The 13,209-nt window shown below is 38.9% G+C and overlaps 1 protein-coding gene across 7 annotated transcripts in view; it reads right to left on the reverse strand.

The window, feature by feature from the left end:
- Nucleotides 1-2,163: 2,163 nt before the first annotated feature.
- The window catches only part of CRYZL1 (crystallin zeta like 1), a 34,224-nt gene continuing 23,178 nt past the window's right edge, over nt 2,164-13,209 (reverse strand). For all 7 annotated transcript variants that reach the window (XM_081327524.1, XM_081327526.1, XM_081327525.1 and 4 more), the window contains exons 9-13: nt 11,800-11,898; nt 6,356-6,474; nt 5,945-6,050; nt 3,567-3,612; nt 2,164-2,831 (exon numbers count right to left, since the gene is read on the reverse strand). In XM_081327524.1, coding sequence (XP_081183650.1) covers nt 2,732-2,831; nt 3,567-3,612; nt 5,945-6,050; nt 6,356-6,474; nt 11,800-11,898 — 470 coding nt within the window. In that variant the 3' untranslated portion in view covers nt 2,164-2,731. The remainder of the gene's footprint in view (nt 2,832-3,566; nt 3,613-5,944; nt 6,051-6,355; nt 6,475-11,799; nt 11,899-13,209) is intronic.

The raw sequence follows: 13,209 nt of genomic DNA on the forward strand, positions 1-13,209 counted from the left end.
CCAGCATCGCCGCCCCCTTTCCCCGCGCAGGCCGAAGGCCTCCTTGCCCGGCTAGCGAAGAGCCCGGGGGAGCCAACGGAGGAGTTCCGCTCGTCGGGGGAAACGAGAGAAAATCTCTGGAAGCTTTTCCGAGTTCCTTTTCGCTTTTGAAAATCTGAATTCTTATCACAAGATCCGCTATTAAAACAGCCAGGACAAAAAGACCAAGGCTTAGAATTGTGAATCTGGATCCGTTTCAGCTGTCTTACCAGTTATTAGTATCGGAATTGAAATTTTCCTTGTCGATCTGTTGTTGTTAGCCGCGAAGTCGTGTCTGACCCATCGCGACCCTATGGACAACGTTCCTCCAGGCCTTCCTGTCCTCTACCATCTTCTGGAGTCCATTTAAGCTCAAGCCTACTGCTTCAGTGACTCCATCCAGCCACCTCATTCTCTGTCGTCCCCTTCTTCTCTTGCCCTCAACCTTTCCCAGCATTAGGCTCTTCTCCAGTGAGTCCTTCCTTCTCATTAGGTGGCCAAAGTATTTGAGTTTTAGCTTCAGGATCTGGCCTTCTAAAGAGCAGTCAGGGTTGATCTCTAGGACTGACCGGTTTGATCGCCTTGCAGTCCAAGGGACTTTCAGGAGTCTTCTCCAGCACCATAGTTGTTGTTAGTTGCGAAGTCGTGTCGGACCCATCACAACCCTATGGACAACGTTCCTCCAGGCCTTCCTCTTCCTCTACCATCTTCTGGAGTCCATTTAGGCTCACGCCTCCTGCTTCAGTGACTCCATCCAGCCACCTCATTCTCTGTCGTCCCCTTCTTCTCTTGCCCTCAATCTTTCCCAGCATTAGGCTCTTCTCCAGTGAGTCCTTCCTTCTCATTAGGCGGCCAAAGTATTTGAGTTTTAGCTTCAGGATCTGGCCTTCTAAAGAGAAGTCAGGGTTGATCTCCTCTAGGACTGACAGGTTTGATCACCTTGCAGTCCAAGGGACTTGCAGGAGTCTTCTCCAGCACCATAGTTCAAAGGCTTCAATTCTTTGGCGCTCAGCCTTTCTTATGGTCCAACTTTCACTGCCATACATTGCAACTGGGAAGACCATAGACTTGACTATACGCAGTTTTGTCTCTGCTTTTTAGTGTGCTGTCTAGATTTGCCATAGCTTTCCTCCCCAGGAGCAAGTGTCTTTTAATTTCTTGGCTGCAGTCCCCATCTGCGGTGATCATGGAGCCCAGGAAACTAAAATCTGTCACTATCTCCATTTCTTCCCCATCTATTTGCCAGGAATTGAGAGGGCTGGATGCCATGATCTTGGTTTTCTTAATGTTTAGTTTCAACCCAACTTTTGCACTCTCCTTCTTCACCCGCAACAAGAGGCTCTTTAGTTCTTCTTCACTTTCTGCCATTAGAGTGGTATCATCTGCATATCTTAGGTTGTTGATATTTCTTCCGGCAATCTTAATTCCAACTTTTGATTCATCTAGCCCTGCCTTTCTCATGATGTCGATCTAGTACGGTAGAATTACAGCTTTTTCACCTGGGATGCCTTAGTGCAGTGTTTCTCAATCTCAGGCACTTTTTAAAATGTGTGGACTTCAACTCCTTGATTTGTGAGCCATTCAGAATTGCGTAAGATGGGCGGCAGTATAAATCTTTTACATAAATAATAATTTAATGGGATTTTTGACCACTGAATAAAAAAAATTAATATGCATTTAACCCAATAAAATTGCACAAAGCAAGTCCGGGTCTGTTATAGCATATGCAGAAATAAACATGTATTTAAGTTACAGGTTTCTTTATTTGGTGCAATAGTCCTGATTATTCCAGAATTATATATGTTAAGTGTGATCAGAAATCAAATAAAACATTGCAGATTTAAAACATTAGACATTGTGAGATTCTGTATGCACCTTTGGGGATAAGTATCATATTTCTGCATAAACAAATGCAGGTTTATATTCCCAAATTCTAAAGAACCGAACTTTAAAAGTAGATGTTTGAAAACAGGGAAGACAAATAATACATTCAATTCTTTAAATCTGAATTGGAGACATCTCTTTATTGTACTGTGAAATGCTTTTCCAAGATTATAACTTTACTCAGGTTTATTTCAATATGCCGTGCTCTTTGTAAATGAAACTGAAGTTGATGTGGCAATTCTAATAAAGATAGAAACAAAATGTAGTGAAAATTTTTAAAAGGAAAATTTTTAAAAGGAAAAATTACAAAGTTACAACATGTTGCTCATAGTTTCCCATTCACAATTACTGATGGAACATTAAACAAAACACTTAGCCAAACCAAAAATCTAGACTAAGAAGTCTTTTTTGAAAAATCCTGGCGGTTACTTAGATTCATTGTAAATTTGTCCTGATTTCATGCTTTGTATAAACTTGGATCAAACATGTAGTTTTCTGTGACATTATAGAGCAATAATAGGAATCTCCCTTCTTCGGAATGAGCATGCAGTTACCCCCCTCCCTTCAAAATAAAGAAGCCAAATAAAAGAAAGCAGTACACAATAGTCAAAGGTAAGTCCTATGGTTTTTAGACACATGAATTATATCTAAGGCTATAAGGGAGTTCACCTATAGTTATTAAGAACTGTTTCAGATGTGATAGAAGAGTTCAAACTCCTATTCTGTAATAATTTTCAGTAATAATCAATTGGCTGAAAACGATAAATATTTAACAACTATGCAGAATACATGAACTTCACTTTTTACAGTTCAAGTTGCCTTAGAAACTTCATAGCTGGACAACTAGCTTTTTTCTTGCTTGATTCTTCTGAACTATTTCCATAGAAACTTTAGCTTCATATAAAGGTACAGGTTTATCCAGATGAGGCCTGAGAACAAAACCAAAAATTATAAATGTACTACATTTAGTTATTTGCTTTCTCCATTACTTCACTCCCTAGCAATCTTTAGGCAGCTTACAGATATTAAGACCCTCCCAAAGTATGAATAAATAATACATAACATTAAATTATTAAAATACTACTGGTGGGAGGAAGATCTATGAATGTGCACATGGACTGTGAACAAATACAACATCTTGAAAGGCAATTTCCCAGATAATGCATGAGTAGTCCATCCTAAGTGGGTTTATTTATTATATGCAGTTTGTCCTAAGGGAAAAATGTACATGAATGATTTTTGACAACTTCCTAATTTCAGTAATTAGAAAAAGAAATAAGCTCAGAATAGCCTTTACAACGTGGGACATGCCAAGTAGCCTTGTGCAGCTTGTTTTTTTTAACTAGTAGTACATTTCTAGGAATTTCCTCTCCAAAAGAAAGTTTCTGAGCATCTCCAAACTTCATTGCCAATTCCAGCACTTTTGCTGCTCCATTAGTCGCAAAAGATCTCATCGGCACTCCAAGTATTTCTTTGTGGCCCACAAAGATTTTTAAATTATCAGTGTGGCCCTTTCCCCTTTGTGTGTTTTGCAGCTCTGATCTAGAATATCTAGGATCTCAAGAGCTAATTGGAGCTGAAGCTTTTAAGTATCATTTTCTCATGTATTTAAAGAAGTTAATCGATGGAATACTTAAATAGTTCAAACACCAATTTGTCCTTACTTGAAAACTCCACTTGATAACTTCTCCATTACATCTTCCAAAATGCGTATAGGAGAGAATAGTCAAGTGAAACAATATATAAAATAGTAGAGCTGTGCCAAGATCTGGGTTTAAAGGAGAAATGTGATTCATAATATGAAACTGTACTCTCATAATATCAAACTGTCAAACTCTACTCTCACAATAACCTTAAATCAAACATGTCAGAAAAACAAGGGTACAAATTAACCTATCGAAGAACAATTAAGGAGGAACCTTTTTTCTTTGAAATACAGGTAGTCCTCAACTGATGACTGGTCATTTAATGGCCGTTCAAAGTTACAGAGATCCATAAAGCATTTCTGGCCACCGTAAAACATCACTGTAGCCCACCCCCCCCCAAATATTATTGAGATTTGTGTTTGGCAGTTTGCTTGTGCTTACAAACAGTTGCCAAGTATCCTGTGATCATGTGGTTGCCATTTGAAATCTTCTCTGCCAGCTTCCCCCAGAAAGACAGAGAAAGTGTAAACTGCTGCCACGAGCCCATGGATTTCTCCTCCCCTCCACGGACACAGGTGAGGAGAATCCTTTGTTGGGCTGCAGAAGCGAAACTCAGATCTTCAGGATCCAAGGTCCATTTCTCTAGCCCAATGAAAGCGATCCTTTCATTAGATCCTAAAGATCCAAGCTCCATTCATGCAACCTGTTTGAATTCCCTTCTGTGCACAGAGGGGAGCTGCCTGTCTTTCTTCAATGGGAAGCTCAGTTGTGCCATCTGCTTAACAACCTGTGTGATGGCTTCATGACTGCAATTGGGACAGCTATGATTGCAGTTGTTGAACAAAGCAGTCACACGACTGTCTCACTTAATGACCACTTTGCTCAACACTGAGATTCCTATTCCAATTGTGGTTGTAAGTTGAGGAGTACCTGTACAAGCATTCAGTGAGCAACAAGGCCTTCAGGGAGATGGGAGTGGAGAGAGAAAGCAATTATTTTATTGTTTCTAACATGCATTTATATGCTTTCACTGAACATGTATTCCTAAGCTTGGCAGAACTCACTAGTCCAGGGGTAGGCAACCTTGGCTCTTTTATGACTCGTGGACTCCAACTTCTGGGAGTTGAAGTCCACTTATCATAAAAGAGCCAAGGTTGCCTACCCCTGCGCTAGTCCAATGCTTCCCAAAGCTTTCCAAAACCGCTTACCAGACAGTGCTTTTTATCCAATGTACCGTACTTAAGTCAATTTAATATCCCTGTTCTAATTGGACAATGGGTTCAGGTGTTGTTACCCAAAGAAAAACTACTACTTCCCAAATTTGAGTAATTTACCCAGGTTTGGGAAGCACTGCATTAGTTTATACTAATGTTTCATAATTAAATAAGGTCTTTACACACAGTTAAGGAATGGCTGTCAAAATAAATCCCTTCCTACTGTAAAGACTTTTCAGTGAAAAGTTGTCCAAGTATTTCTATGAAAGAAAATACAATTATAATTAAATGAAATGTCATAGTATTTAGTTTTTCTACTGTATGTTAAATGATTTAAAATATGGAGGGAATGATTGAACAATTGAAAAGAAAATAAGCAAAATATTTATGTTCGTGATTAAGTAAAAAAACACTTGGTCTGATTATTTAAATTATTTAAATTGAAAACATCAGCGTGAATAATACTATTTATGTTGCACTACAGGTAGTCCTTGATTTATGATCATAATTGGGACTGGAATTTTGGTTGCTAAGTAATGTAGTCATTAAGCAAGTCATCATGAAATGGGATTTGATTTTACAACCATTTTTATTTTGGTAGTTAAGAGAATCATATGATCGCTAATTGAATCACACAGTCATTAAGCAATTCCAACTTTCTTAATTTGCTTTTCAGAAGCCAGCTGTGAAGGTTTCAAATTGCTATCACCTGACCTCAAGATGCTGCAACTGTTGTAAGTGCAAACAAGTACCAAATGCCCAAACAATGATTATCTGACTTTGGGGATGATGCAACATTCATAACTTTGATGATGAGTTGTAGGCCAATTTTTCCAAGGCTGCCATAACTTTAAACTGTCGTTAAATGAATGATCATAAGTCAAGCATTGCAATTCAATTTTTTTTACTCCCACCCTTAAAGGATGTGTCTTAGAGGATAGATACTTAAGGGACCACTTCTTTGTTATTCTTCCTATCTGGCCATTAATATTTGGCAAACGCTGCATGCTCTGGATCCTATCAACAAAGGAATGTCATGTTGTGAGACACGAGATGTTTTTCTGCAGCCGTCTCTGCCAGCTAAATATGGAGACTAACCTCACAATCAATACAAAATGTGATCTATAGATACTGATATATAAATACAATAAAATGATGTAATAGATGTAACAGAAAGGATATATAGATATTTTCCTTGTTGCATACTTGACAAATTCCAAATTTCATCATTCAGAAAAGAAACTGAAGCACCTTTCAGGAAAAGATATCGACAATCTGGAGGATCCAACTTTAAAAAAGGGAAAAATAGTGAAGCTACATTACTTAGAATAAAAATAGCATAAACAAAGAACATTAGTTGATGGTTAACAAAAGTTTTTGCTAAGAGAGAATATCATTTTAAACATCTATATTATTATTTATTCCAAAAATATAAGACTAGGATGACATATAATGCCTGCTAGATACAGTATATTAGAATTTCAACTTCCGTATCATCTGGGAATTTATGGAAATTAAAGTCCAATGCAGTTGGAAAATACCAGACCAGGAAAGGCTGGTCTAACTATAATTGTTTTAGAAGTTTCTTCTTACCTGAAGATTTTTTTCAGTTGTAATCCAGTGGCCTCCAGCACTAAGTAACGTAATGATGTCATGCTTGTGGGGTAGCAGTTGTTGTGAAGTTGTTTCACTGTCTTTATTATGCAGTCTCACTAAAAATAAATTAAAAACACTTTCTAAAAATGGAAGATGAGAAAGAACTGAAAAGATGTGCATATCAATAAATTCATATTTTTTCAGGATGCAGTTTTTCTTTGTACTGATTAACCTTGGCTTCTTTTAAGGATCTTTGTTTTTTTACTCTACCAGGGTAGAGTATATAGCTCTAGAGTATATAGCTCTATTTCAATCTATACTGTTAGTATATAAAGTGCTCTGAAGTGCCACTGGTACAAATGCACTACTGTACCTTTTTTAATATTGTTTTCCAAGAAAGATCTTGTGCTTTTTCATTGCTTATAAGAAAATATCACAGTCAAAAGGCGAAAAGTACAGGAGTGAACTGGTTTAATTATCTTGGCAGTGTCTTTTCCTGAGCTATCACTATTGTTAGAATAACTGCAGAATAACAAAGACAAATTCTGCTTTCAGAAGATTCTCCTCTACTATATGGGAACATTGAGGAATCAGCTCAGCAACAAAACTGAAGATGTATAGAGCCGTGATACTTATTATCCTTCTGTATGCCCATGAACGTGAACTGTGTATTGAAGGCATGCAAAACAGTTCAACTATTTCCAAAGGACTTTTTTTATCCTATTATTATTATTATTATTATTATTATTATTATTATTATTATTATTATTATTATTATTATTATTATTATTATTATTATTATTATTTTATTATTATTATTATTATTATTATTATTATTATTATTATTATTATTATTATTATTCCCCTTCATGGATTACTGCCTTGTCGTGGCGAAGGGGCTTGCGTAATTCAATGAAGCTATGAGCTATGCCGTGCAGGGCCACCCAAGACGGACAGGTCATAGCAGAGAGTTCTGACAAAACGTGATCCACTGGAGAAGGAAATGGCAACCCACTCCAGTATCTTTGCCATGAAAACCCTATGGACAGTACCAAAAGGCAAAACGATATGACGCTGGAAGATGAGCCCCTCAGGTCGGAAGGCGTCCAATATGCTACTGGGGAAGAGCAGAGGGCTAGTACTAGTAGCGCCAGAAAGAATGAAGCGACTGGGCCAAAGCCGAAAGGACGCTCAGCTGTGGATATGTCTGGTGGTGAAAGGAAAGTCCGATGCTGTAAAGATGTTTTCTCCATAGGAACCTGGAATGTAAGATCCATGAATCAAGGAAAGCTGGACGTGGTCAAACAAGAGATGACAAGACTAAACATTGACATCTTAGGTATCAGCGAACTAAAATGGACAGGAATGGGTGAATTTAATTCAGATGACCATCAGGTATACTACTGCGGGCAAGAATCCCTCAGAAGAAATGGAGTAGCCTTCATAGTCAATAAAAAAATAGGAAAAGCAATACTGGGATACAATCCTCAAAATGACAGAATGATCTCAGTTCGAATCCAAGGCAAACCATTCAATATCACAGTAGTCCAAGTCTATGCCCCAACCACCGGTGCTGAAGAGGATGAAATTGACCGGTTCTATGAAGCCCTACAGCACCTTATAGAACTAACACCCAGAAATGATGTCCTTATCATCATGGGGGATTGGAATGCTAAAGTAGGAAGCCAAAAGATAACTGGAATAACAGGCAAGTTTGGCCTTGGAGTACAAAATAAAGCAGGGCACAGGCTGATAGAATTTTGTCAAGAGAATACGATGGTCATAGCAAACACTCTTTTCCAACAACCCAAGAGACGGCTTTACACATGGACATCACCAGACGGTCAACACAGAAATCAGATTGACTATATGCTCTGCAGCCAAAGATGGAGAAGCTCTATACAGTCAGTAAAAACAAGACCAGGAGCTGACTGTGGCTCAGACCATGAGCTTCTTGTTGCAAAGTTTAGGCTTAAATTAAAGAAAGTAGGGAAAAGCGCTAGGCCAGTCAGGTATGAATTAAATCATATCCCTGTTGAATATACAGTAGAGGTGACAAATAGATTTAAGGAATTAGATCTGATAGACAGAGTGCCTGAAGAACTATGGACAGAGGTTCGCAACATTGTACAACAGGTAGCAACCAAAACCATCCCAAAGAAAAAGAAATGCAAGAAAGCAAAATGGCTGTCTGAGGAAGCTTTGCAAATAGCTGAGGAAAGGAGGGAAGCGAAAGGCAAGGGAGAAAAAGAAAGATATGCCCAATTAAATGCAGAATTCCAAAGAATAGCTAGAAGAGATAAGAATGCCTTCTTAAATGAACAATGCAAAGAAATAGAAGAAAACAATAGAATAGGGAGGACCAGAGATCTTTTCAAGAAAATTGGAGAGATGAAGGGAACGTTCAATGCAAAAATGGGCATGATAAAGGACCAAAATGGCAGGGACCTAACAGAGGCAGAAGAGATTAAGAAGAGGTGGCAAAATTACACAGAAGAACTATACAAGAATGAGCTTAACGTCCCTGATAATCACAATGAGGTGGTCACTGACCTCGAGCCAGACATCCTAGAATGTGAAGTGAAGTGGGCCTTAGAAAAGCTGAGCAACAACAAAGCTAGTGGAGGTGACAGTATTCCAGCTGAGCTATTCAAAATCTTAAAAGACGATGCAGTAAAAGTGCTACACTCAATTTGCCAGCAAATTTGGAAAACTCAACAGTGGCCACAGGATTGGAAAAGATCAGTTTACATTCCAATTCCAAAGAAAGGCAGTGCCAAAGAATGTTCAAACTATCGCACCATTGCACTCATCTCTCATGCTAGTAAAGTTATGCTTAAAATTCTACAAGCTAGACTCCAGCAGTATGTGGATCGAGAACTACCAGAAGTACAGGCAGGATTTCGAAGAGGCAGAGGAACTAGAGATCAAATTGCTAACATACGCTGGATCATGGAGAAAGCTAGAGAGTTCCAGAAAAACATCTACTTCTGCTTCATTGACTATGCTAAAGCCTTTGATTGTGTGGATCATAACAAACTCTGGCAAGTCCTTAAAGAGATGGGCATACCAGACCATCTTATTTGTCTCTTGAGAAATCTATATGCGGGCCAAGAAGCAACAGTGAGAACTGGACACGGAACCACTGATTGGTTCAAAATTGGGAAAGGAGTCCGGCAAGGCTGTATACTGTCGCCTTGCCTATTTAACTTATATGCAGAGCACATCATGAGAAAGGCAGGGCTAGATGAATCAAAAGTTGGAATTAAGATTGCCGGAAGAAACATCAACAACCTAAGATATGCAGATGATACCACTCTAATGGCAGAAAGTGAAGAAGAACTAAAGAGCCTCGTGTTGCGGGTGAAGAAGGAGAGTGCAAAACTTGGGTTGAAACTAAACATTAAGAAAACCAAGATCATGGCATCTGGCCCTCTCAATTCCTGGCAAATAGATGGGGAAGAAATGGAGGTAGTGACAGATTTTATTTTCCTGGGCTCCAAGATCACTGCAGATGGGGACTGTAGCCAAGAAATTAAAAGACGCTTGCTCCTTGGGAGGAAAGCCATGGCAAATCTAGACAGCACACTAAAAAGCAGAGACATCACCCTGTCAACAAAAGTGCGTATAGTCAAGGCTATGGTCTTCCCAGTTGCAATGTATGGCAGTGAAAGCTGGACCATAAGAAAGGCTGAGCGCCAAAGAATTGAAGCCTTTGAACTATGGTGCTGGAGAAGACTCCTGTGAGTTCCTTGGACTGCAAGGCGATCAAACCGGTCAGTCCTAGAGGAGATCAACCCTGACTGCTCTTTAGAAGGCCAGATCCTGAAGCTAAAACTCAAATACTTTGGCCACCTCATGAGAAGGAAGGACTCACTGGAGAATGCTGGGAAAGATTGAGGGCAATAGAAGAAGGGGACAACAGAGAATGAGGTGGATGGATGGAGTCATTGAAGCAGTAGGCGTGAGCTTAGATGGACTCCAGAAGATGGTAGAGGACAGGAAGGCCTGGAGGAACATTGCCCATAGGGTCGCGATGGGTCAGACACGACTTCGCAACTAACAACAAATTATTATTATTATTATTATTATTATTATTATTATTATTATTATTGTTGTTGTTGTTGTTGTTGTTGTTGTTGTTGTTATCTGAACATGACAAACATACATATTCTTTTCTTCTCCTATTTTCCCCACATCGATGTAGGGAACAACATTTGTGTAAGATGGGTTGGCAGAGAGAGAATAACCGGCCCAAAGTCTCCAAGATGGCTTTCGTGTCTAGAGCAGCTCTAGAACTCAAAACCTCCAGGTTTATACGCTGGTGTCAGGCACAGGAAGTTGGGAGTCAGGATAAGAGTTCGAAAGCACTGTGAGTTTATTTCATGCTACCTGTACACAAGGATCTGATCTGCTAATGGTCAAGGAACTGGCGCCAGATACGAGCCAATGGACTTCAAGTGGGGGGGGGGGCTGGACTTAGGTCTTTTTACAGGAGCACAGAGACTTCAATCTGATGATGTGTTTGACCCTGAACTGGGCTCAGCCTGGTCATGTCCTACAGCTGGTGCTTTAACCACTAAAATGGCTCTTTGTAGACTATTATTTGTTTTCGCTGGATATTACGCATCAGATGGCAAGACAAGGTTTCAACACTGATGTCAACACTGCTAACATCGAATGTTCTTGCTTGGCAAGAGATAAAGCAGCAGCCATTTCATATGTTAAACTTGTGTATTGCTTTAAGAGATAGGGTTAAGGCTGGGAGGAGGGAGGAGGAGGATTGTGCCTCAAGGCCATCTGAAATGAAAGAAGATAAGAACTTGGCGGGTTGTCTAACGGAAGGGAAACTGATTCTTTAAATTAATTGGAGAATATGATTAATGACAAAATTAGAAAGGTGTAGAATTGTGTTTAATATATTGTGCAAGGGGGGGGTGGAGATTTGAGATTCCAGCTTCCTTCGAGCAAGCATTTGCCGGTGCATTAGGCTAAATAAAGGACTTTTAAGGTAAACAATGCCTCCGAGTCACTTGAAAAGCCCGTATGTCGGAAATTTGACAACTGAAGTGTCAACCAGACCATATCTAACTTCAAACTACATGTCATCCTTATGCTAGATGAGCGCCTGCCCAAAAGCTCCTTTTGGGGAAACTCTCAGCCTTCCTAGGTAAACCAGAAGGAAAGATGACTGGGTGAGCTCTATCTACTTTACTGTAAGGCTGCATTAAGAGAATCTTGCAAGGCTGAAGGTACAAACTTCCTGCCATCACTTTTAAAATCATCTGATTCAATTAGGGTGGATCCTTCCTAAGTTTGTTTCCGTGGCTTTATTAAACGGCAAATTCTAACAGAGTTTATATAATTTTAACCACAGGATATATATTGTACTAAAAATGTGCTTCTCTAGGTTGAATCATCCTGGCAGAATAATTACAGACCTCCTGCATCAATGATGATATCCATTCCTAGACCACCTGTCTCCTCTAAGCAACTTTCTGTCAGGTCGTATTTTCCATTTGAGACATCGATAATCCGAACTGAATGGGTGGGAAGATAAAATACAATAAATATATTAGACATAGGTTGTTTTAAAAAAACGATCCAAACACCAATATGCATAAAAGAGAAGAACAGTGTCTTTTGTTAAAAGATTTACAGTTAATGTAGGTAAGAAATAACCAGTTATCAAAAACTTAGGGCTGCTCCTTCTCAACACAGTAAACAGGCCAGACAAAAGTTGTATATCCTTGCTCTTTGGGATTTCCTGATTTTTTTTTATATATGCTATTCGGGAAGCATATAAAAGAGTTCCAAGGAGAAACCAGTAATAACAGTTACCTTTTATGAAAACTCCTTACGAGACATAAAAATAAGCCCCCAACCAAAACATGAACAAAAGCAGAAAACAAAACACATCACAAAAGACAACTGCAAAAAGATATGTAAAAATGACTTTGCTTTCAAATCGTATATATTAAAGCTTGTGCACATGGAATCAAATTGATAAGATCTTTCCACACTGTCAATAGAGAGCCAACTCAAAGGTTAAGTGTACACTTTTAGTAGAGGGCTGGCAGAGTAACAACTGGCATATAAAACGAGAGCTCTCCAGAGCTTGCCTACAGAAATTGCTCGTTTGTTTTTGTTTTTACTACTTCACTCCCCCACCTTGCAGAGTAGTGAGATTAGAGAGGAAGGGATTACAAGAGAGTAAGCAGGCATGCAATGGGAATATCCTGGGCTCTTTTCAGGGAAGGCTCCTGGCTGCTGGTATCAGCACAATGTAGACTGACTATGATGGCAGTCACAAGACACAGGGATACTGCAAAGATGATAAATGCAACATTGGTTGTAAAGTTATTTTTTTCCAGCACTAGTGTAACTTCAAATGGTCACAGAATGAGGCACTCAGTAAGCAAGGACTACCTGTACTGCTACATACCTCCCAAAGCATCGCTGGCATTCTACTACTGTTGTTATATTGCAAACAAGAAATGCATGCTTTCAGGCCTCAAAGATGATCTTTCTTTTAGGGAAACATATATTTTAAAATAAAATATGTTTTATTTTTGAGCTTGCAATGTTACAGAAAATATTGCATGCAACCATAAGTCCACCATAAGTAAACTTGGAAGGTCATTAAGTCTAAGGTTGCTACACTAAATCTGAAAAGCCAAGACAAAAGATAAATATTAAAATTAAATAAAAGATGGAAAAGATGAACGCTGCATATTATGTACAGTTCTCATTAAATTCTGTGAGCTTTTACAATTCTGGGTTCCTAAGTTTTTATTAGAATATTGCAAATTTCCCATCATTGGGTATTACCGTAATAATTAGAAACAACT

Source organism: Vipera berus (genome assembly GCF_964194415.1).
Source record: "Vipera berus genome assembly, chromosome: 4".
Lineage (NCBI taxonomy): Eukaryota > Metazoa > Chordata > Lepidosauria > Squamata > Viperidae > Vipera > Vipera berus.